General features: G+C 55.5%; 1 protein-coding gene across 2 annotated transcripts in view; it reads left to right on the top strand.

Annotated features, from left to right (window-relative positions):
• ATP2A3 (ATPase sarcoplasmic/endoplasmic reticulum Ca2+ transporting 3) overlaps positions 1 to 21,521 on the top strand; it is a 58,806-nt gene that overhangs the window by 12,029 nt on the left and 25,256 nt on the right. For both annotated transcript variants that reach the window (XM_056335040.1, XM_056335031.1), the window contains exons 2-8: positions 7,903 to 7,920; positions 8,338 to 8,420; positions 11,672 to 11,776; positions 12,505 to 12,643; positions 16,311 to 16,391; positions 17,389 to 17,474; positions 18,013 to 18,477. In XM_056335040.1, coding sequence (XP_056191015.1) covers positions 7,903 to 7,920; positions 8,338 to 8,420; positions 11,672 to 11,776; positions 12,505 to 12,643; positions 16,311 to 16,391; positions 17,389 to 17,474; positions 18,013 to 18,477 — 977 coding nt within the window. The remainder of the gene's footprint in view (positions 1 to 7,902; positions 7,921 to 8,337; positions 8,421 to 11,671; positions 11,777 to 12,504; positions 12,644 to 16,310; positions 16,392 to 17,388; positions 17,475 to 18,012; positions 18,478 to 21,521) is intronic.

The raw sequence follows: 21,521 nt of genomic DNA, 5'->3' as shown, positions 1-21,521 counted from the left end.
GGGCATCACCGGGGCTCCTGGCACTGCCACCTCCGCAGCTCCGTGTTTGGTTTCCTAAACCATTCCCCAGTGCTGCCAGGAAAATGTTATTCAACTTTCTGTTGCCGCGTGTCGGACTTGGTGCGAGTGGCCTGTTTGTGGTGGCGTGTGGCGCTTGGAGCTTACAAACCGGCTGTAGTGGTTTTTTTCCTGGCCCGGTGGGTGCTTTTCTGCCACTGAGATAGGATGGAGGGGTTTTGGCTCAGGGTGGCATCCAGGCATCTCGCTTGTGATGCTGGGGGCAGCCCAAGAGCTGAGCAACCGAGGGCAGGAGGCTGCAGCGGAGCCCAAAGGGGTGACAAAACATTACTGGGCAGAAATCCCCAATTAACATTTCGCACTGGGGTACCAGTGGGATGTTAGCTGGAAAAAATAGTTTTAGGGCAATAAAGGAGGCAATAAAATGATACCTGTAGGATGCAATAAGAGGATATGCCGAAATTGTGCGTGCCCCTCGGCTGGGGTTGTGGGAATTCTCGCAGAGGGTTCCCAGCCACGGCAGAGTCAGTCCCTTGCCTTCCCTGAGCTTACGGAAAGGGTCTGCTCAGAGCAGAGATAAGGAGAACCTAAAAAACCCCACCCAACACAACCCCAAAACTAAAAAAAAACCAAAACACCCCAGCTTAAGCTTTATTTTATTCGTGCTCCTGTAGTAGTTTTATTTTATTTTTTTATTTTTTTTCCAAAGTCTGTTACTGTTTAAATGCAGATTTTTAGCTTTTCCACCCAGGAGCCGGAGCTGGAAATTCTTTCCACTGCGTTGGTGCAGGAGGGAACAAACCGCTGCTTTTAGTTTGCTCAAATAATCCATCCCAGCCTGGAGCCATGGGTTTCCTCTGCCCTGCTCCCTCCCACTCCCAAAACGATCCCAGGGATCCACTGCGGGTGCTGATGGGGACAGGGATGAGGGGGGGGGGGGGGGGCAAGGCCACTACTTGCAGCCCTGTTTCCCCAGGGGGTTTCCCCTAAATTTCCCCAAGAATTTATTCGTGTAAACACCGTGTGGCAGTGGAGCCGCGAGCCTGAGTGGTGCCTTCATTTTTGGGTGCAAAATGGGCAAGATATTCTCTGCTTATTTTCGCAGCATTAAGGAGAGGAGGTGGGTTATCAGTGGGGAAGCGACATGCTTTTCACCACCGCGTGGGGAGAGGATGCTTGGGGCCAGCCGGGCTCCATGGCTCTGTGCTGGGACCCCCTGCGCCGTGGCGGAGGGAAGCTCGTGCTATCCAATGTCTTAGGGATGAGCCGTTTCCAAGAATAAAGGAAGGGAAATTTGGGGAGGGATGGGCAAGGTTTTCCGTGTTTAATTTCATACAGCAACTTGGACCGCGCTCCTACCTCCATCCCTGTTCCCTGGGCAGCGGGACATGGTGGTGATGGCTTATCCTTCAACACGGGGACGTGGTGATTTTCTGGGGAAAAGGAGGTGGTGTGGGGCTGGATTTGCACGGTGCTTTGCTGCTGTTGAGGGGCACATCCAGGATAACTTGTGTTTCCTATTCCCTGACCTGCTGGGGTGAGCTTAGCTGGCCGGAAAAGGAACAAATGAGCCCTTCAGGTCCTCCCCCAGCAGTGGGGCTGTGGGTGTCTGGATTCACCTATTCTCCCCCGGGACCCTGCCACCATCCCAGAGGGACCAGTGATGTTGGACTGGGATTGGTACTGGTGGTTTGGAAGAGCAGCATGAGGGTAGGCTGAGCAGCTGGTCCGGAGCCCTGTCTGCCACGGGAAGCCTTGTGACCCAAACCAGAAATTTTGGGGGCTGATTTTATTGCCAGCCACTTAGAGCATCCAGGTGCCGGGCAGTGAACTGGTTGGATCATTTCACCCTAAGGCATCCCCTGGAAAACAGCAAGGCTGTTCCTGGCCCTTAAACCTCTGCTAACCATCCTTTTGCCAGCCGTCATCCACCCCAGTGCCGTCGCCATCCCCAGTGCTTCCTCTGGCCCTAGTTTTGAATGTTTTGGGGCGTGGATGCCCTGGGCAGCCGGGGCACGGGGCTTTTGCAAGGCACAGGGCAGGGCTCGAGCTGGGACGGGCACCAGGGGGTCACAGGAACAGCGAAGTGCCGGTGTTTGGCGTGGGAAGGGGGATTGTATCTCATTCCTCTTATCTCCTGCTGCCTTTCGCAGCAGCCCCAAGCGAGCGGCTGTCGCAGTCAGTCAGCGTAACCAAAACTCGCCCGGTGCGCAGGAAAAAGCAGCTGCGAGGTGGTAAGCAAATAAGGTGCTGGAGGTGCTTCCCCCATCCGTGGCACACCCAGGGCCACCACCGCCTTGGCTCAGGAGGGAGAGACACGGCAGGAAAAGCACCCGTGGCGTTGGGACCCGCTCCTCGGGGGTGAGGGAGGCTGTGGGGAAGAGGCAGATTCTCCAGGAGCGGTGCAAAGCAGAGCTTGCTGGTGGCCACCCGGCAAGAGGACGGGGACATTGCCAGTGCCACGCCTGCACCTGCGAGGCGCTTTTTGATGCGCTGTGGATTGCTGTTTTCCTGGGGTCACCGGAGCTCGGCGCAGCTGGGGAAGCCCGTTGGTGCAGCAGGGTGGGCGCATGTGCCGCATGCACGCCTGCCGCAGCCCTGCGGGCCCGGGGGGGCCATTTCCGTGCGGGGGCAGTTGGGGTGTGTGAGCTGCTGCTCCACCTGCTCCCCACGGGCCAAGCCAGCCATCGCTCCGACAGCCCTGCCCTCGCCTTCACCACCGCCGGCGCCAGCCAGCCCCCCTGCCCTGGGGGTGCCCTGGGGGTGCCCTGCGGCAGCCCCCCAGCCTGCTGTGAGGCAGGTGGGTGGCTGCTGAGGGGTTTAACAGATGGGGCTTGCTGGGTGAATGGCTGGTCCAGCTTGGTGGTGTGCCTGGCTCCCCGTCTTGCTGCGATAGCACATGGTGTCCGTGGCTTCCCCTCCTGGGCTCCAGCAGGGGGAGGGGGGGCCGGGGCAGGCAGGGGGTGGGCAATGCCCAGCTTGCTCTGCGGGAGCTGGGGCAAGCTCAGACAGTCCCTTCAGCTGCACCCTGAAGGTGCTGAGCGGAGTGCGGTGCGGGACAGTCTGCAGGGATGCAGCGATGCTCAGGGAGCACACAACGGCAAAGCCATGTGGGTTAATGGAAGCGATACAGAGCTGAGGTGCTTAGGGAACTCTGTTTTGTCCTCTGCGAACATCAGGTAGCATTAGCACCATTAGCCTTTGAACATTTGTCATCCCCGATAACGCTAAAACACTCGGCATGAGTTGGCCAATGCTGGTTTTTTACACTTCTGTGGCTCAAGGGCGACCATGCAAGGTGATGAGCAGCCTCATGTCCCAAGATTTACCCCAGGCAGGTGATGGGTTGAGCTTGCCTGAAACCAGCCCGGCACAGCCCTTCCTGGTCGGGTGGTTCTGCGGGGCAGCGGTGATGGGCTGATGCTGGGATGAAGCTGAGCAGACATCCCTCCGGCATGGGATCCTTCCAGCGCAGCCGGCCCTGGGAAAGGCAGCCAGTTAAAATAACAATTTATTCTGCCTGGTGTCTTGCGGGATGGGGGAAGGTTCCCAGATCAGCCCTGCCTGGGTTCCTGCTTTATGTCACAGGAGAGAGCTGCTCTCCCAGCTGGAGATATTTTAGGGTTTTTCTTTATCTTTTCACTATTTTCTTGGGCCCTTTTTCCTGCCTGTTGGCAGAGTCCGGGAATTGGATGCATCCCTTGTTTTGCCCATCCGTTTTAACCTTCCCTGCATATGGAAAAAGAAATTAAAGGCGCTGGTGGGAAGTTTACGATGTAGAAATATGGCTTGAAGGAAGTTATTTGGAGCAGAAAGCTGGGCCCAGGCATGATGCTCATCACTATCTCATCACTAACGGCACTGTGCCGTTACCCTTCCAGCATCACTTGGTGGCAGAAGTGTTTCCCATTAGGGAAATCAGATTTTATCCTAGGGAAGCTCCTGAAATGGTGGGGAAGGTGGTATTTCAGTGTTCATCCTGCAAGATGTTTGCTGTTGTGGGCCACCAGGTCTGAGCATGCACCAGGGTTTGCTTCGCCTGGGAGAGTGTCGCTTTGTGCCTCAGTTTCCCCAAAAGCAGAGTAGGATGCGATAGCTCAATGCACGATGGAGAAACACCGGTTGCTGTAGGGCTGTGCTGCTCTGGGGATTTTTGATCCTGTTACGGCAGGAGAAATTCAAATATTTCCTTAAAGCGACCCCAACGCCACCCTGTTGCATTTTGTTTATTTGCTTTGGCCTGGAAAGCGGGGCCGGGTCTCCCTGGGGACATGAGGCTGTTGCAGAGCCCCGGGGCAGCAGCCTGCACCCGCACCGCCTCGCTCGTGGGTGGCACCCGTGTTTATTTACCTTTTCATCACCTGATGGCCGTGCCCTGCCATGTTGCAGGTGCCAGCCCGTGGGCTGCCAGCCCTGTTTGAGTTGGCAGGAGCAGGAGATTAACCTCTGGCTAAAATAGCCCAACGCCAGCCCCACGTCTGCCTGGGGTGGCCGGCCTCGTTGCATGCCCTTAGAGCATCTTGTATCGGTGTTTTGTAGCCCAGCTTGGGCCACGGTGGTCACTGTGTGATGTGATGGCACAGTGAGGAAAGCAGCCGTGATGTGACACGCTCAGAGCAAGCTGGAAATGTTCAGCAGTCCCACGAGCTGGGTTTTTGTGCCCCTGTGGGCTGGTGGAGCCAGGGTTGCCTGCACCTCTCTGCTCAATAACCCAGAGGAGAGCAAGCTCTTCTGCTGGTGGGATTGGTCCTGTGACACCCAGGCACCCATCGCCCTGGTGTGGGATCTCTACGTCCTTGGCACTGCTCTCCAAAGCCGCGATGCAGAAGAGCAGGAGCAGAGGAAGCGCAGAAACGCGTCCGCAAGCCGCAGGTCCCGCATCGGGGCTGCTCAGCTTGGGAAGCTGAGATTTAGACTGTGAGTGGGTGGCCAAGTTTTGGGATATTCTGAGCAACCGTTATCCCGTTTTACCTTTGGTGGTGTTATTTGCAGCCTTTTTGGTTGCTATTTATTGATTAGTTATTACGGTCCTCTGTCCGTACCAGGGTGCTCGGGCACGAAGCAGCATCTCCGTGCTGAGCTCTGAGCCGCCAACCGAAGAAAGGGGCTATTCAGGTGCCGGCTGGGAGTTTCCATTTCAGCCTGTCTGCGCTCACCGTGTTGTCCCAAGGGAATTGCAGATTTGGGGTTGTTGGTTCCCTGCCTGCGGTGGGTTTCCCAGCCGGGTGGGACATGGCAGCGCGGCAGCTCAGCACCAGTTTCTGCCAGGTGCCGCGGGGCTGACTCACGTAAAACCTGGGCAGCAAACCCTCTTATTCCTAGCAAGCCTTTGGAAGTGAGAGGGAGAGGCTCCAGCCCCAAACATTCCTGTTTTTTGGTGGGTTTTGATCGATTCAGACCCCAAAATGCGAGTTTTTGGTGACTTTCTGCCCTTTTTCTCTGGGTATTTGGAGCAAAATGGGTGCTGAGCTGCCACGTGAAGGAGTCGCTGGTGGCTGGGGAGGTGCCTGGATCCCAGTATCCCCAAAACTGCTTTTTTTTGGGAGGCACCTGCAGCAGCACTGGTGATGTTTGAGGTTTGGTGACAGCGATGGCAGTGTGGCTCTGCCACCGGCGGTATTTCGGCTGGCTGCCCCGGTGCACGTGTTTCCTTCGGAGTTCACGGAAACCCGTTCTCATGCCTCAGTCAGGAGCTCGTGCAAAGTCCCTGCCCTGCAAACGGCGTCGCTGCGGCTTGTCGTGCAACTGCCACGTGGGAGAAGCACCCAGAGGACCGCGGCGCTTCGGGTGACTGCTCAGGGTGGAAAGTCACCCTGGGCACCCCGGCAGAGCCACGACCTGCAGGAGCCCCAGTCACCTCCCTGGGGCACCCACCGTCCCCCAGCCCTCTCACCTCGCGTGTCTGCACCCTAAAAGTGGAGCCGGGGTGGAAGCAGCAGCAGCAGATCTCTTCCACTTTTTAAATTCTCTTCCACTATTTAATTTGGTCTGGGGAGGGGAAGCTGGGGGTGGAGAGGAGCCAGCTGCAAAAGGGAGAAGAGCCACTTTCCTTCTCACATGCTCCACAGGGGACTCAAATAAGCTGCTCCAATATATTATATTTTTTTTTTGGCGATAAGAATAATTTTAGGTGGTACGTACTAGGCTGTTTCTTGTGATGGCAGGGGATCAGAGTAGCCTTATCCAGGAGGGACATGGGTTAATACAACTTGTAGTATGTCTGGGGGCACTGAGGAGCTGATGCCCTTTGAAGCTTAAACATGGCCAGCCTCTTGTTTTCCCTGGTTTGGTCAGGGAAGGTGGGTTTGGTTTTGTGTTGGTTTGTGTTTGTTGTTTTTTTCTTTTCGTTTCTCTGAATGAAAATAGATGATGAAAAACAGCCAAGCCGGTTTCACTTCCTGCTTTTGCTCGGGGCTTCGTGCTGGGGGTGCTTGGAGACATCCCATGTTTGGTCCGGTGACGGGGCATCACATGTTGGGATTTGGCCCCATTTTGGCCTTGGGCCGATTCCTCCTGAACTTTGGCCGGTCCCTTATTCCCTGCCAGAAACACGAGGAGTTGGAGGAACATCTTATTTTATTATCACCCCATGGGGTGCAGCAGTAGATGGCAGACAGCAGAGGCTTGGGGACAGCTCTTCGAGAGGTTTCTGCCTGATTTTTTTCCCCGTTGGGATGTTTGGGGTGGGAGTTCTCTGTTCGGTCCCCTCCCGCCTCAGAGCACTGAAGGATGGAGGCAGTGGGTACCCTGTCCTGGTGCTGTGTCACTTCGGTGCCCTGCTGTCCCTTGCAGCGGTGTGTGATGCCTGTGAGCCACCAGCACAGCCCTTCTGCGGCTTTGCTGGTGCACGGGTATGGCTTTGGTTCCTCCATCTCCAGCAGGCTCTGCTGTGCTCAGTGAATCCTGGATTTACTGTTCCATGAGACAGCTGCAATGTCCTTATTTCCCCACCTTGGGTAGCTGGCAGAGGTTCTGGTCCAGCTGCCAGCTCCCCTGGGAGCTGCTCTGTGGGCAACTGAAGGATTCCTGTGGGATGCGGGGACAGTGGGTGCAAATGGAGACATGAGCACCCATCAGCAGCCAAAAGCAGGGGGGAGGTCACTCGGGAGCCCTTGGGGATGCCCATGGCAGGGCCAGCACATCCATTGCAGCAGGGGTGAGGAAGCAGGAGCGATGCTCTTGGGGGGTGCTGGGGTTTGGGCAGCTGTGGGACCCTTTGGTGCGTGCGGCGTGTGAAGGTAATGGTCATCCCAGGGGATGTGGGAGTCTCTGGTGGCTCTTTGGGAGCCCTTGGGGTTTTTTGGGGTGGTGGAGGTGGCTGGGCTCGGGTTTGGCTGGGAGCAGTGTGGGTGGAGGCTCTGCACCCACAGGGGTGCATTCAGGAGGATGGCTTGGATCAGCTGAGCATCGGCTTTGGATTTCTTTGCTAGAGCACTACAGGCAGTAAAATACAACTAATTAATAGGAAATGTGGTCTGAAAGTTACAGTCCCCCGCGGGTCCGTGTTGGGTTTCTGGTAGGGTGTTTTACAGGGTGCTTGGACCTCTGTGTCCTGGATTTGGAGAGGGCAGCTCCTGAGGAGTGCTTTCTAGACAGGCTGAGTGCAGGAATAAATGCTGCTGGAGCTGCCTGCAGCAGGGAAATGATGCTTCCCTGGGCTGGGACATCCAGTGCTGCTTGCTTGGTGTCAGACTGAGAAGTTGAAGGACAAGCTGTTTTGCTGCAGGAATATGTGCAGAAGAAGTTGCCTTTTGGGGCACTGAACAGGCTGCTGGGGCTTAAGGGAAGGGATTGCTAGCCTGGGCCCAAATCACTAATTAATCTTTTTATTTTTATCTTTTTTTATGTTGTTATGCTTGCTGGGTTGTCAATGAAAACCGACAGAGCTCCCTGCAGAAGAAGGTAAGCCGTGGGCTGGAGGTGAGGGTGGGTGTAAGTCTGGGTGGAGGATGCTGGGGACAGGGAGCGGGGAGTCACTGAGATCTTTTAATCTTGATTTTAATCCCAGGGAAAGCTGGGCTGACAGCAGAGCTTTCCTGCGATGGCAAGGCCACCAGCTGGGAGTAGAAACACAGAGGATTTAATTTCTGTAGTTAAAAACGATGCCAGAAACAAAGGTGTTTAATATTAGAGAGAAAACTGCCCCGTTGCAGGGCTGGATGTCCTCACCAGTGCCGACGGCCAGTGGGCACTGGAGCAGCTCTGCTGCGAGCCGGGGACTGGGTCCTGGTGGCCGTTGTGGCCTCAGTGGTCTAAATTACCTCTCTTCTGGGGTCTTTCTGAGCACTGACTGTGCCTGACTTCGTGTTTTCCCCCCAGGAAAGTCCCTCTGGGAGTTGGTGCTGGAGCAGTTTGAAGATCTCCTTGTCCGCATCCTTTTGATGGCAGCGTTTCTGTCATTTGTAAGTACTCCGGGCTGGGGGGGCTCGGGGGTGGGCACCTCCCGGGGCACACAAAGAGACCCAGACAGCACGGGAGCCAGAGGGAGGTGCACGCTGGGTGAGGATGTAGCAGCGATGCAGTGGTTTTCTAGGGGATGGTGACAAGGTCGTCGTACCTACTTAAAAGATGAGACTGTAGGATCTTTCAGTAACGCCGATCCATCCAGAAGTGATACCAAACGACTACCTGGGCTTCTTGCTGTTTGCCCAAGACTACCAGGCAAAGGCAGCAAAGGGCCATGGAAACGTTCGGTGCTGGGCGCGTTTTGGTGGGATGCTGGGTGGGATGGGTGTTGGCTGTGGGCACTGGGTAGGTGTAGGGGTAGGGTTTGGGGAGAGCGAGTGCAGAGACCCAGCAAAAGTGGGGCTGCCAAAGGCAGGTGAGGGCTGCCCAAGGCTTTCAGTCCTGGGATGCTTTTTCCCATGATCCATAGATTTCTGCCATTGTTTGCAGACCCTACGTGAGACAGCGCAGGTCCTTTGGATGTGTCTCTACCATACCGCGTCATTTTTATCAACAGTTTTCTATGGTTTTAGCTTAGAAGGTACCTTTGTTACTTTCCTCTTCAATCCATGATTTCCCTTTATGATGTTTGATGCTGTCAGCTTTCCTGACCCTGTGTGCGCAGCCATGGCCAGTGTCTGGACTGCGGGGTACACTTCAGCTCCGACCCAAACTGCCTATTTGCAAGTCTCTTCTCTGATTTTCATTCTTACTGATTGCTTTTCAACCCCCTCTTCCATCCAGCAAAATACGTCTTGTGCCTCAGCTTGTGTGAAATGGTAAATTTCGGTAAATTTACAAAAAAAAAAGAAAATTACACCCCTGCGCCAAAAGATGGTAAAACAGAAAGGGAAAATTACCCCATTCTTTATTTTTCCCTTGGATATTTTTGGAAGTATTAAGTTGCAGCATGACCAGATCCATGTTGGGATCTGCCGGAATGGAGGACAGTGTCTCTGACACGTGGAGATGTGCGTGTCTGCAGTGCAGAGACATTCCTGGTGTAATGACCAAGCCATGTGTCCTCATGGTTGTGAGGTGCTGGGAGCTTGGGGGTCTGCCACCCCTCCCCTGCACACCCAGGGTGTCGCACAGCTTGCTTTTTCCTGGCCAGAGCACTGGGTGATGGGTGATGAGAGGTGAGGGCAGTGCTTCAGGTGCCTGAAGCCGACTCAGGAGCCCCAGGTACCACCCTCACCTCCCCGGGGTGGGGGTAGGCAGTGGGGCAGGCACCTGCCTAAGGTGTGCGCATCCATGTAGGGGGGCAAAGATGGGGCTGGGAGCATTTCCAAGCCCCATGCAGCTGTCCTCCTTGGAGTGAAGTCCCCCTCATGGAGCAATTCTGTTCATTTTTCAATTAAAAATAAAAATCCAATCTGTTTAATATTTTTTTTTTTAAATAAATTTTTGCTTCCTCTGGCTGAGCCAGACTGGCAGCATCTCAGCTGCCTGCGTGGGAGGTGCCTCCTGCCAACTGGTCACTGCCTTCCCATCCCACCGCGTGGCTGGCAGGGCTCAGAGATCCCAGGCTGGTGATGACCAAGCTGGTGATGCTCAGGGCAGGTGTTGGGTACGGCGGGGCACAGTGCAGGGCATAGAGCTTTCCTTTAAACCTTTGCCGAGGTATGGGGCAGGGTTAATGCTTGCTGGCAAAATACAGCTCCCAGCGCGTCGTGCAGCAGGAAGACGTGGTGTTACGTTTGGGTAATGTCAGAGAGATGCTCAGGACTGGGTTCTCCTTGTGTTTCACAGGTGTGAAGCCTTGCCCAGGCTTCTCCTGCCACTGGAGCTGCTGATGTGGTCCCTTCAGGGTGATACGTCCAGCTTCTCCCTTCCCCAGATGGTGTTATTGCTCATCTTCAAATATTTCCTTCCTCAGTGGTCTATCTCCAGTCGGGCTCTTGTCCCACCTTCGTGGGGGGGAGAGGCTGTGTCCCTTCCCTGGAGGAGCTGTGAGTCACCCCGGCACCTCCTGCCAGCACAGAGCAGCTTCTCCCCGGGGCATGCAGGCAAAGTCAGCTGGCAGTGGGTGCATCACCAGGCTCGGCGAGCCGGTGCCCGCGAGCGCTGCTGACCTCCTCCGCGCTTAATGATGCTGAGAGGTGATGTGGGGTCAGCTACACTCAGTGTCCACGTGGTTAGCGAAGCTGCCTTTATGGGTGGCACTGAGTCACTGCGATGTGAACCCCTTTATACCTGCACTCCGTGGTGCCTTGGAGAAGCGCTCACTGTCAGCGGCACATCGCTCCCCAGTTGCTGGTTTGAGCCATTCACTCAGTTCTGCCCAAAATCTACCTTGGGAGCAACCCTGCAGGAGGAGACATTTCCCACCGAGCTGCTGGAGAATTTTGTACTTTTTGAGTGGACTTGGGGTGTTTGGCAGTGGGATGGCAAAGCCGGGTCTCCTGTCCCCTCCTTTTGGATACAACTTGCGGGCAGGTAAGGAGGGAGGCTGGTCCCTTGCAAGGTTCCAGACATTCCCAAAACAACACGTGGCGACTCGTTTGTCGGTGGATTTGCAGAACTGTGGCAACGGTGGCAGTGCTGCAACTGGGTAAAGCAGGTGTGAGCCCTTGTGCCTGTGCCTGCGCTGCTGTGTTGACACAGCACAGCCTGACAAGCTGTTAAATGGAGCGCAAGTACTTCGTTTGTATTATGGTGTGAGGCCTTTGTGGGGTGGAGAGGGGGCTCAGGGTGGTGAGAAGCCGTGAGGCCAGTCCCTGCACTGCAGGGCTGCTCTTGCTGCATCAATTGCATGTGTTGCAGGGCTTAACTTCTGCCCAGGAGGGGCTCGTCAGAGGCTGCCGGTGCTGCGGGCAGCCACCGCAGGGGCTGCCCAGCTGTATCTGTTTGAGAAGCAGGCAGTGCTGCTCCCCACTTATCTGCTCGTGGCCGTGGTCTTCCCATGGGGTGCACTAAACAAAAAGAGATGCTTTCCTGGTGCAAATACTCATCCGAGCTCCAGCCCTGCTCATTTGATGTGTTAGGTTATCCCTAGCAGAAGAGTGGAGGTACCCGAGTTAAGCACCAGCAGTGGGATGTGGCAGGTCCACACTTTAACCAAGGCGTGTGGGGCTGGCCACTGCTCTGGGATGTCTTTTCTCCAGCAAACACCGTCTGTTGGGTGGCTCTTGATTCTGTCCTTCTTCTTAAAATGTTGGCACTTGTTGTTTCAACATTGTGGTCCTTTTCTTCTCTTGCCTACCAGATCCTGGCCTGGTTTGAAGAAGGAGAGGAGACCACGACGGCGTTTGTGGAGCCCATCGTCATTATTATGATCCTGATCGCCAATGCTGTGGTGGGTGTGTGGCAGGTAAGTCGCAGCCCCCCCACCCCCACCTGCCCCCCAGGTCTCCGCTCCACGTGGCTGAGATGCTTCATTGGAAGGGCTGGTTGCTTCTTGCCATTGGAAACTCATTTCTCAAAAACTCAATTTCCACATTGGCCGTGCTGCCCTGTGCCCCAGTGCAGGTGTTGGCTTCCTCTTGCTTCATTCCTTCAGTCTTTGGCAGCTTTTGCAGTGTGGCATTTAGGATCTTGGACTTTTTTGCCATCCAGGCAAACGGCTGCTTGTCTCCTGGCCATGGCCAAATGTGCTTTCCAAGGGAAGCTTTTTGCCCTGTCCACCAGAAAGCTGCGGTGGCTGCTGTCCCTTGCCTCACTGTATGCCTCCTGGGAGATGAGCAAATGCTTCAGCCAGCAATGCTCTTTTTCTTCTATATATTTATGTTAAGGCCATTCATTTATCTGCAGCTTGACCTGAGGTGGGGTTGCTGAATGGGGAAAAATCCATCTGGGTGGGATATGCTGCTTCCCAAACTGAGAATGAGAAAATCAAGGCCAAAGTCCTGTGTGGTGCCCAGCACCTGGTGTGATTTAAGCCAGCAGGGACCATTTCAGAGCAGCTGGAGAAGCAGATGCACATGGATGCCAAAGCCAGGGCCAGGGTTTGGGTGCCCCTGTCTTGACACTGGGTGGGGAAGGACCCTGCTGGCAGGAGTAACCCCACCTCCGGCAGCTGTGCTCCTCCTCTACTTGCAGGAGAGAAATGCTGAGAGTGCCATCGAAGCCTTGAAGGAGTACGAGCCCGAGATGGGGAAAGTGATCCGTGCTGACCGCAGCGGGGTGCAGCGGATCCGCGCCCGGGACATTGTCCCCGGGGACATCGTGGAGGTGGCAGGTAGGGTGCCATCGCCCCAGAGCACGGGGTGGGATGGGGAGGTGGTACTGGCCAGGGGGGCTTTGGTGATGGGCACCCTGTGGTCCTGGTGATGGGAGGGCTCTGCTGCAGTGTCCCAGGGTATCTCCTTCGGAGACACAGCCACCAAGTTACCCTGTTGTTGTACACTTGAGATCTTAGTTTCTCTTTTCAAGTCCAGAGAGGTGAAATAATCTGGGCCAAAGTCTGGGCTCATCAGCCTGCTGAGACTTCGCCCCAAGCGTAGGGTGGTAGAGAACAGCAGAAAGGAAAAAAAACATTTGTATATTTCTGGCACAGATTTTGTGTCTCAGGAGGGTTTCCCCATTTTCTGGAAGAACTTTTAATTTTCTGCCAAGATTCCCTCTCTCTGGAAGCGGCTCTTCCATGCACATCCCCGGAGCAGGCGCGGGTGAAGGGCCGGCGTTGCGTGCCACGCCGGCGGTGCCAGCACCGGGAGGTTTGAACGCCGCGGGCATTGGGGCTGGCCCTGCCTGTGTGGGCAGGCTTCCCTGGAAACTGGGGGGTGGTTTTGGGGAGGGCAAGAGGCAGAGGGGACCGGCTTCAGGGGACTTTTGCTTCCAGGGTCAGATTATCCCCCCCCCCCCCCAACCCTTCTGCCAGGGTTTTGCATCGTGTGAATGATGCCTGGGGGGTCTCCTGCCTGCCCCACCAGAGGATGCACTTCAATGATCCCGTTTTGTTTGTTTGTTAAACGATGCCGTAAACCCCCAGAGCCAAAAAACGAATCCTCTTTTTTCCTCCTTGTGGCCCTGCTCCTGGAAAGATGCTGCAATCCCTCCTGCGCCCAGCCAGCTCACTGTTATTTATGTCTTCCAGTTGGGCTTCAGCTGGAAGATGAACATAAAAATAATGCAGGGAGGATCAAGCAGAGGAGTGCCGGCCAGATCCTCAGCTGGGCGAGCTGGCAGAGCTCCCAAGCCAGCTCCAGCAATGCACTCCAACTGCTGACCTGGCCTTTAATTACATTAATTATTAATAAATTATATTCTGCCATCTTTCCCAAAATGAACTTCTTGCTGCCTGCCCATCGGCAGCCGAATATTACTTTTTAGTGGCACAACCAGCATCGTGACTGGGAGGGAAAGAGCTGAGCTCTCCTCTGGAGGGGTTTGCAAGTTATTAGCAAATTAATTAGGAAATTGTGGGTTTAGGAGGTTATAGTAAGTGTTGAGGATGCTGTCAGGATGCCTGGTAGGAAAGTGGACCAGGAGCCACGGCTTTGGGTGTGCAGTGGACTTCCTGGGGATGGCAGGAACAGCACAGGCTGGGACTGGCTTCTGTTTGTGTGTGCAAATGCAATAAATTTGGCAGCAGGGAGCCGAAAGTCTGCTGCCCTAAGATGAGAGGGAAATGATAGCTGACGAGCTGTTTAAACCCAGCTGATTTTTGCCCTTTTGCAACAGGGCAATCAAGGTGAGTCCTTGTGCAGGCAGCTGCAGCGCCAGCTTTTTGCCTTGCGCAAGAGATGCGGGCATTGCCGAGGGAGCTCCGTTGGGTGCTGCACCACCTGACTGCTCCTGCTCGGCTCTGGCAGTGCTGGTGGCCGTGGCCGTGCAGTGTTGCCTTCTGTTTTCCTCTTTCCCTTGGCTTTTGGCACGGGAGAGACTTGTAGTGCTTGGGTGATCATTCAATAGCTGGCTAACGGCAGCGGCCAGGTCCGTACGGGACGTCTGTCCTGTGCCGTGTGAGTCTCCTGGGATGCTATCGCAGTGCCTACCCTTGAGCAGATGCCACCCCCATGGCACCAGGGCTTGACGCTGTCACTAGATGCTGTCACCAGATATTTTTCATCTGCAGCTTTAGGTAATGTTTGCAAACCCTCCCTGCCTTTCCCAGGGGGAAGAGGAGCTCTTTGCTCCCTTTAAAGAGCTCCAGCTCCCTTGAGCAGATGCAAAGTCTGAGTCTGTGCATGAAGTGAATGTTGGGGGGGGGTGTCTGTGGGTCCCTGTGCTTAGCACCACCGAGCTCAGCCCCCCCAAAAATGGGTGTGATGGGGAGCGGGGCAGGTCTGGCTGGATGGCAGATGTTGCACGCAGCATCCCGAAGCACTGGGATCTGCAGCTGGAATGAAAGGCTGGGTGGTGGAGCGGTGCCAGCCCCCTCCCACTGTGCTTGAGGGGGGGGTGGGGGTGTTTTACGAGCCCCAGGAGGAAGCACTCATTAAAGTCTGGGATTTGAGACTATCGTTAGCGGCCAAGCCGGCAGTGTTGTGTAACGTGATGTAAGGCGCTGGGAACCAGGGCTCGCTGCCTCAATATTTCCGAAGCACTGGAGCGTGGTTGTGTCCAGCTGATAAGGGAGCAGGAGGAAGAGCTGGAGGAAGAAACCCAGCAGGAAAAGCAGCTTTAAATGTGGGTTTTTTTGAGGAAGCGCATGCGCCTTGGAGGTTGGTGGTCGGTGGCTGTCATTTCATGGGGCTGCTTTCACCCATAACCACCGTGACGTGCCAGGAGACCGGTGTCTCGGCCATGGAAGGTCTTCTAGTGTCAACAGTGGTGTTGGGAGGCTTGGGCCACTCCAGAAGTGCAGTTTTTGCAGGGAAGAGGCAAGATGGGGGGTGCTGGGGGGGTTTTGCAGAGAAGAGCAGAGATGGGGACGTGGCAGGGTGGCAATGCATTGAGCAGGTGAGGCAGGGGGTGTGATGCTTGCTGCCCCAATGACCACATACCTGCAGCTCTAGAGCCTGGCAGCTCCGCTCCAAAAGAAGAGAAAAAGATACCTGCCCTCCTGCCCGCTCGCTGGCTGGAGAAGGGATGCAGGGGCTTGCTGCTTGTGATGGTGAGGAGGGTCCGAGCCACAGCAGAGGAGCACGTGTCACTGCAGAGCTGTAGCCAGGGTGGGGGCTTCCTAGGAGCCTGCTTGGGTCCTCTGCTCACTGTCTGTCCCACGCAGAGCTCCTGCCTTTGCTGCTTGTCCTGGCAAACCAGGCTTGAACCACAGTTTTGCTCAGGTGCAACTGGGGAAGGTGATGGGCAGGGCTGGCAGGCCGGTCACCTGTCCCACCAGCATCCCTGCACAGCACGGCTGGGGCAGCAGGGATTTTGCAGAGGGAGATGATGCTTGGTGTGGCTGGTCCATGGGAGAGGGTGGAAGGCACCTGGTGTGGTGTGAGTAACCCCCTTGGCCGCGGTGCTGCTGCCTGCTCACTGGGCTGGCTGCTCTTGTGGCACGTGGTCCCCTAAAATAAGAACTTCCTCAAGGTCCCATTACTGCACCACCCAATGTCTTGGTTGCCACTGATGGTGCCTCTTTCCGCCTTTCTTTTTTTGCCTTGTGGGTTATAGATGTGCAAAATTAAGCTTTCAAAGCAGAAAGGAGGCATCCCAGGGCAGAACACTGGTTTACTGTGGGCTGGACCCCTCCTTGCTGCAGGCTGGGTGCTGCCATGTGCCTGCACCACGTAGGGACATGGTGACCAACAAAAGTCAGTCCCTGCCCTGGAGACCAGGCAGTTGAAATAAAAACCAAGAGGAGAGAGCACAAAGCGAGGTGCAAACCGGTGGCCCCAAGCCTTGGGGCAGAGCCCAGCTGTGCTGGCATGTCTGGGGTTTGCCATCCCTCTTCCCCAGGGTGGTGGGTGCTGCTGGTCCCACCTGACGGAGCTGCTCTGCTCTTGTCCTTGTAGTTGGTGACAAGGTGCCTGCGGACATCCGGATCATCGAAATACGGTCCACCACCCTGCGGGTTGACCAGTCCATCCTCACAGGTGAGTGCAGGCATGGGGGGAGGGGGGAGGTGGCTGCTGAAGGCAGAGCTTTCCCTTTGCCATCTTCCTGGAGCTAAATTTTGGGACTGATACGGGGGGAAGTGCTTTGCTGGGGTGGGAGAACGGGATGGAGGACCTGGGGAGGTCCTGCATCGTCTGGAAGTCATGGCACAGGGGAGATGCTCCTGGTGCTTGGGCATTCCTCCTGCAAAACACAAACTGGGGGGTTGCACGGGGGGCTGCGAGCTCCCTGCCCACGCTCCCCCTGTGCAGCTGTAGCAGGATGACCGCTGGCACATGAGGCCTCGTGACTTCAGGGAGAGGTGACAATATTGGGGGCTTTTTTTTTTTTTTTTTAAGCACTGGAAAAGCCCGTAAAGCTGATAATTCTTGAAGTATCATGGATTCTCTTCCTCTCTGCTGTCGGGGAAGGCCAGTCAATGATCAGATGGCAAGAAGAGTTTCTGGTATTTCAGCTCTCTTGTGTGGTTTTGTAAACGTATCGAGTTAGGAGATGACAGCAGAGAAGGAAAAGCAATCAGAAAAAGTGTTAAAACATGGGGAAAGGAGCCCAGTCCTCTCAAAAGACGGCAAGGGGAGATACAGCAAAAAGGCAAATCTGCAAAGGACCAAATATAAACCTTCAGCAGAACAGCTTTGGGCACCTTGGCTGTTGTCCTGCCCTACAGTCCCCATCTGACCCGGCAAACCCGTGTTGCAAGCCGGCGGGCTCCCTGGCCCAGGGATTTGCCCCATCCCATGGGGCTGGATGGGAGCTCGCGGCCACTAGCGCTCCGCGTGGGTCGTTTTTCTGCAGCCCCCATCTTCAGAGTGCCTTGGCCCAGTTCTGACATTCCCAGGATGGATGTTTTGGTGGTTTGGTGGCAAAGTGGCACTTTAGGAAGCGGTGGGGGTTGCGATGCAGGCTCAGAACGGTGTCAAGTGGAGGCTGGAGAGAAAACGCGGGTGGTTCATCTCACCCCTCTTGTTTCGGTAGGGGAGTCTGTGTCGGTGATCAAACATGCTGACCCCATCCCTGACCCCCGGGCTGTCAACCAGGACAAGAAGAACATGCTTTTCTCCGTAAGTCCTTTACACCTGCCCCCACTTCTGTGGTTTTCCAAACAGCTGCCAAGTGAAGAGGCTGATGGACATGGGAGATCTCTGAGCAGTGAAAGGGAGTGCGTGCATGAGAAAGACCTGAATCTGTAAAAAGAGCCCACAAATCCATAAAAATAAGGACCTGCTTCATCTGGATTTCGTTTGGGTTGTGGCACATGACACCCTTAAATGCCTTGCGCAATCTCAGTGGGTTTTCCACGAAGTAGGATGCATTATAGGTGGGGTAAAGGTTTGTGGCTGAGCCTGGAGCTATTGCAAATTTATGTTGCCTGCTTGTTCATTCTCCTCTCAGGCAGAAGTTAAGTCCTTGAAGGGCGAGGGAGTTTGCAGGAGGGGCCTCCTGCTGCTTTTGGGTGGCTTTATATAAAACCCCAGAATGTCTCATTTTCCCCTTAACCAAGATCTATGTTCTCCTTTCACAACAAGCGACCCATTTCCTCGCTCAGGCTGAGAGATTTCATGCCCACGTATCCCCTCTGGCCCCTTTCTTCCCTCCCAGGGCACCAACATTGCAGCTGGGAAGGCTGTAGGGGTCGTCATTGCGACAGGGGTGTACACAGAGATCGGGAAAATCCGAAACCAGATGGTGGAGACGGAGCCCGAGAAGACCCCGCTGCAGCAGAAGCTGGATGAGTTCAGCCAGCAGCTCTCCAAGGTGATCTTCCTGGTGTGCATCACCGTCTGGGTCATCAACATCAGCCACTTCAGTGACCCTGTCCACGGCGGCTCCTGGTTTCGAGGGGCCATCTACTATTTCAAGATTTCGGTGGCGCTGGCGGTGGCTGCCATTCCTGAGGGTCTCCCAGCCGTCATCACCACCTGCCTGGCGCTGGGCACGCGCCGCATGGCCAAGAAGAATGCCATCGTACGGAGCCTGCCCTCGGTGGAGACCCTGGGCTGCACCTCCGTCATCTGCTCTGACAAGACCGGCACCCTCACCACCAACCAGATGTCCGTCTGCCGGGTGAGTGCCGGGGGTGTTTAGGGGTTTGAGGTGCCGGGGGGATGCTCTGTAAGCCCCCCAGCGCTCTGCATCGCTCCATCCCCATCCTGGGGGAGGGGACAGGCTCTGCTGTCCTCACCAGACCTGTTTCCCATGAGGAATTGAAGGTGAGCGTGTAAGATGGTTTGCCTGACCAGGGCTGGCAAGGTTTATGGCTTCTTTTGGTCTGGTTGTAATTAGAAAACTCACTTTTACGAGCACACCGGTTTGGAGGTGCTGTGTTGCAGACTTACTTCAGTGCTCCCTCTCTAGAGAGCATTCCTTCCTGCTGGGATGTGGCATTGAGCCGTTGCTCCTGGAGATGCCAATGGAATCTGCCATCTCCGCTCCCTTGCCCTCTTTGCCCCTCTTTTTAACCAAACCAGTGAGAAATCCTGGACCGTGCAAAATTAAGAAGCCTGGACCTGTGAGGCCAGAACTTTGAGGGTCACTGCAATGTGTGGGTCTTGGAAAGCCCGTGTAGAAATCCAGGGGTTAAGAGAAGATGCCCGTGACCTGGTGAAAAGGTGCCTCAGTTACCCATCCTGGCAGCAGGATGCATGCAGCCGGGTGCTTCTGATGGAGGGAGCCCTGGGGGGGTTGGCAAAGAGGTTGGAGACCCCTGGTCTACCAGAGAGCTTTGCTCCTGCACGCCTGGCTGTGTGGAGAGATGATCATTAGGAAAGCCTGGACCATCCGAGTACGTCTCAGTTTCCCTATTAATCCTCGAGTCTCGGGAAAGCTTTTTTTTTTTCATGGCCTTGGCGCATCGGTTTTGTAGGAGAACCTTGGAAAATGTGGTGCTGTGGGGAAAAATGGCCCTGGCCACTGTCCCTCCTCTCTGACACTTGGGCAGGGTGGTGGGAAGCCGGGACCGTGCTGCAAGCTGGCCGTGGGCTTTGGCCGCTGGTTTGCTCAGCACGAACTACAGATGACTGGAAACATCTGATATTTCTGCCCTGAAAATGATTTAAAATGAGACGTGCTGGGATGGGGCAGTGACCGAGCTGCCCGTGTCTCCCATGAGGAGCAGGTTCAGAAAGACCCAGGGATGCAGGGGAGCAGGTCAGGGGTGAACAGTGTTTGGGGTCTCTTTAGCTCTGCAGAGCACAGAAGGAGCGGTGGGAGTGAGTGTGCCTTCCCCACACCATGTCCTACCGGAGCATCTGCTCCTTGGGGAGAAGTGTCACCATCTCCCGCAGCGTGTGGGTCGGGAGAGACGGGATTAGCGCTGCTGAGACAGGGGGAGGGCAAGAGGGGCAGCGGCACGCAAGAAGGTTTTAGCATCCATCATCGTTTGCAGAATGGACCCAGCAACTTTGCAAAAAAGCCAAATTCAATTGAAAATTCAATGTATCCACCACCCCATCTCCCCACACGCCCGTTCCGATATCCATGTGATTCACTTGGCTGCATCCTGGCTCCCAGGGCGCGATCCGGAGCGCCGGGCTGGCGGCAGGGGCGCGCAGCCGTTGATGTTTAACGGGCAGGGATTCCCGTGCTGACGCAGGCGGCTCTGCCGAGCAGCGCAGGGAAGTGTCAATATTTGTGCTGGGCGGCCACTGGCGTGTCCTGGCTGTGCTCCTGCACCAAGCGGGTGAAAAAGCCACGAAAACCTATCGATAACCTGGAAAAATATATTAATTGAGTGTGATTTCATTAACTCACGTTAAATTTGGGTGAGCGCAGCTGCTCGGCCGCAGGGTACGCTGCCAAGCAGCACTTGTCCTTTGCATCTTGCTGCTGGCATCAGGTCTGTAGAGCTGTAAAGTGACTCTGGAAAAGCCTCGGGGCTGTTTTAAAAGTTTTTTTCAGGGCTGTGCTGCCGGCGCTTCGTCCCGCTGCGTGCCTGGGTCTGGTGGCTCAGCAGGACACATGTGGATCCAGGGTGGTTGGCAGGGGCAAATCTGTGCCCCCCAGGTGCCCATGGGCATGAAGTGCCCACTGGAGTGCTTTGTGGTGGGGGGCATCTGTCTGTCTGGGGTGGCCGAGGCTTTGGTGCTTTTGCTCTGACCTCAAGTGCACCGGAGGTTACAGCTCTGCAGTAAAGCCCCAAACTCACTCAGTAAATCAGATTAAACCTGTGGTTTGTGTCACTCACCTTCTGGTCAACCGGGGGTCACCGAGACCACCGTCTCATCCAGCCCACAGCAGGGAGCATCCAGGAGCAGCCCCCTCCCAACCGTTAGCTGACCCTGTAGCTGGGAGCGATGGGAGCCTGGCAGGGGGAGAGCGGGCAGAGGAGCATTGCAGCTCTGCTCTTGCACATTTAAATCACTCGCCTAAAACTTGCAGCACCCTTTTATGCATCGTAACTTAATTTTCCAGGAGCCACGAGGGTGGTGCTGGAAAATGGGGACCAGAAGCGGAGATGTGAGTGCAGCTGTGCAGCCTCAGGGATGCTGTGTGGGGGCAGAGTGGGACAGGTCTGGAGGGGGGAGATGCTGGCACCCCATGTCTGGAAGAGGGAGGAGGATGGTGATGTTTGGCTGTCTCAGAGATGGCTGGTGTTCTGGGGAACAAGGGCAGAAAGGGGTTTATTTTCAAATAAACCTTGTAGCAGAGCCTGGATTTGCAAACTCCCATCCCAGGTGCAGCCGCCCAGGAGCCGTGCAGGTGCCATTTGCTTGGTTTCAGCAGTTTTGTCTGTCCAGACCAGTCCCTAGTTAGTGGGAAACATGACTGGGGGGTTCCCAGGGTGGGTGGCTGAGCCACCGGCTGTGGCAGTCGCCGGTGGGTGCCTGTCAGCCAGGGCTGCTCCAGTGCTGGAGGAGAACGATGCTGCTCTGTGGGCTGGTTGATGGGTATATGACTGATGATTACAGGCTCTTCCTGTTCCAGACAGCAATCCTGTCTTGTCTGCCTTCTAATGAGTAGTTCTTTATAAAGATATTACAGAAATGTGGGGACGTATCCTTCACATCTCTCTTCCCTGCCAGCCTGCAGCTGATGCCGTGTGCCGCTCCAGGGACAGTGCATCTGTGAGTGCCCGGGGTTTTCTAAAAATACATGCCAGCAGCTCCGGG

This window comes from Falco biarmicus, chromosome 1 (assembly GCF_023638135.1).
Source record: "Falco biarmicus isolate bFalBia1 chromosome 1, bFalBia1.pri, whole genome shotgun sequence".
NCBI classification, from domain to species: Eukaryota; Metazoa; Chordata; class Aves; order Falconiformes; family Falconidae; genus Falco; species Falco biarmicus.
The sequence above is the reverse complement of the archived record's forward strand: the minus strand, read 5'-3'. Positions and strand labels throughout refer to the sequence as shown.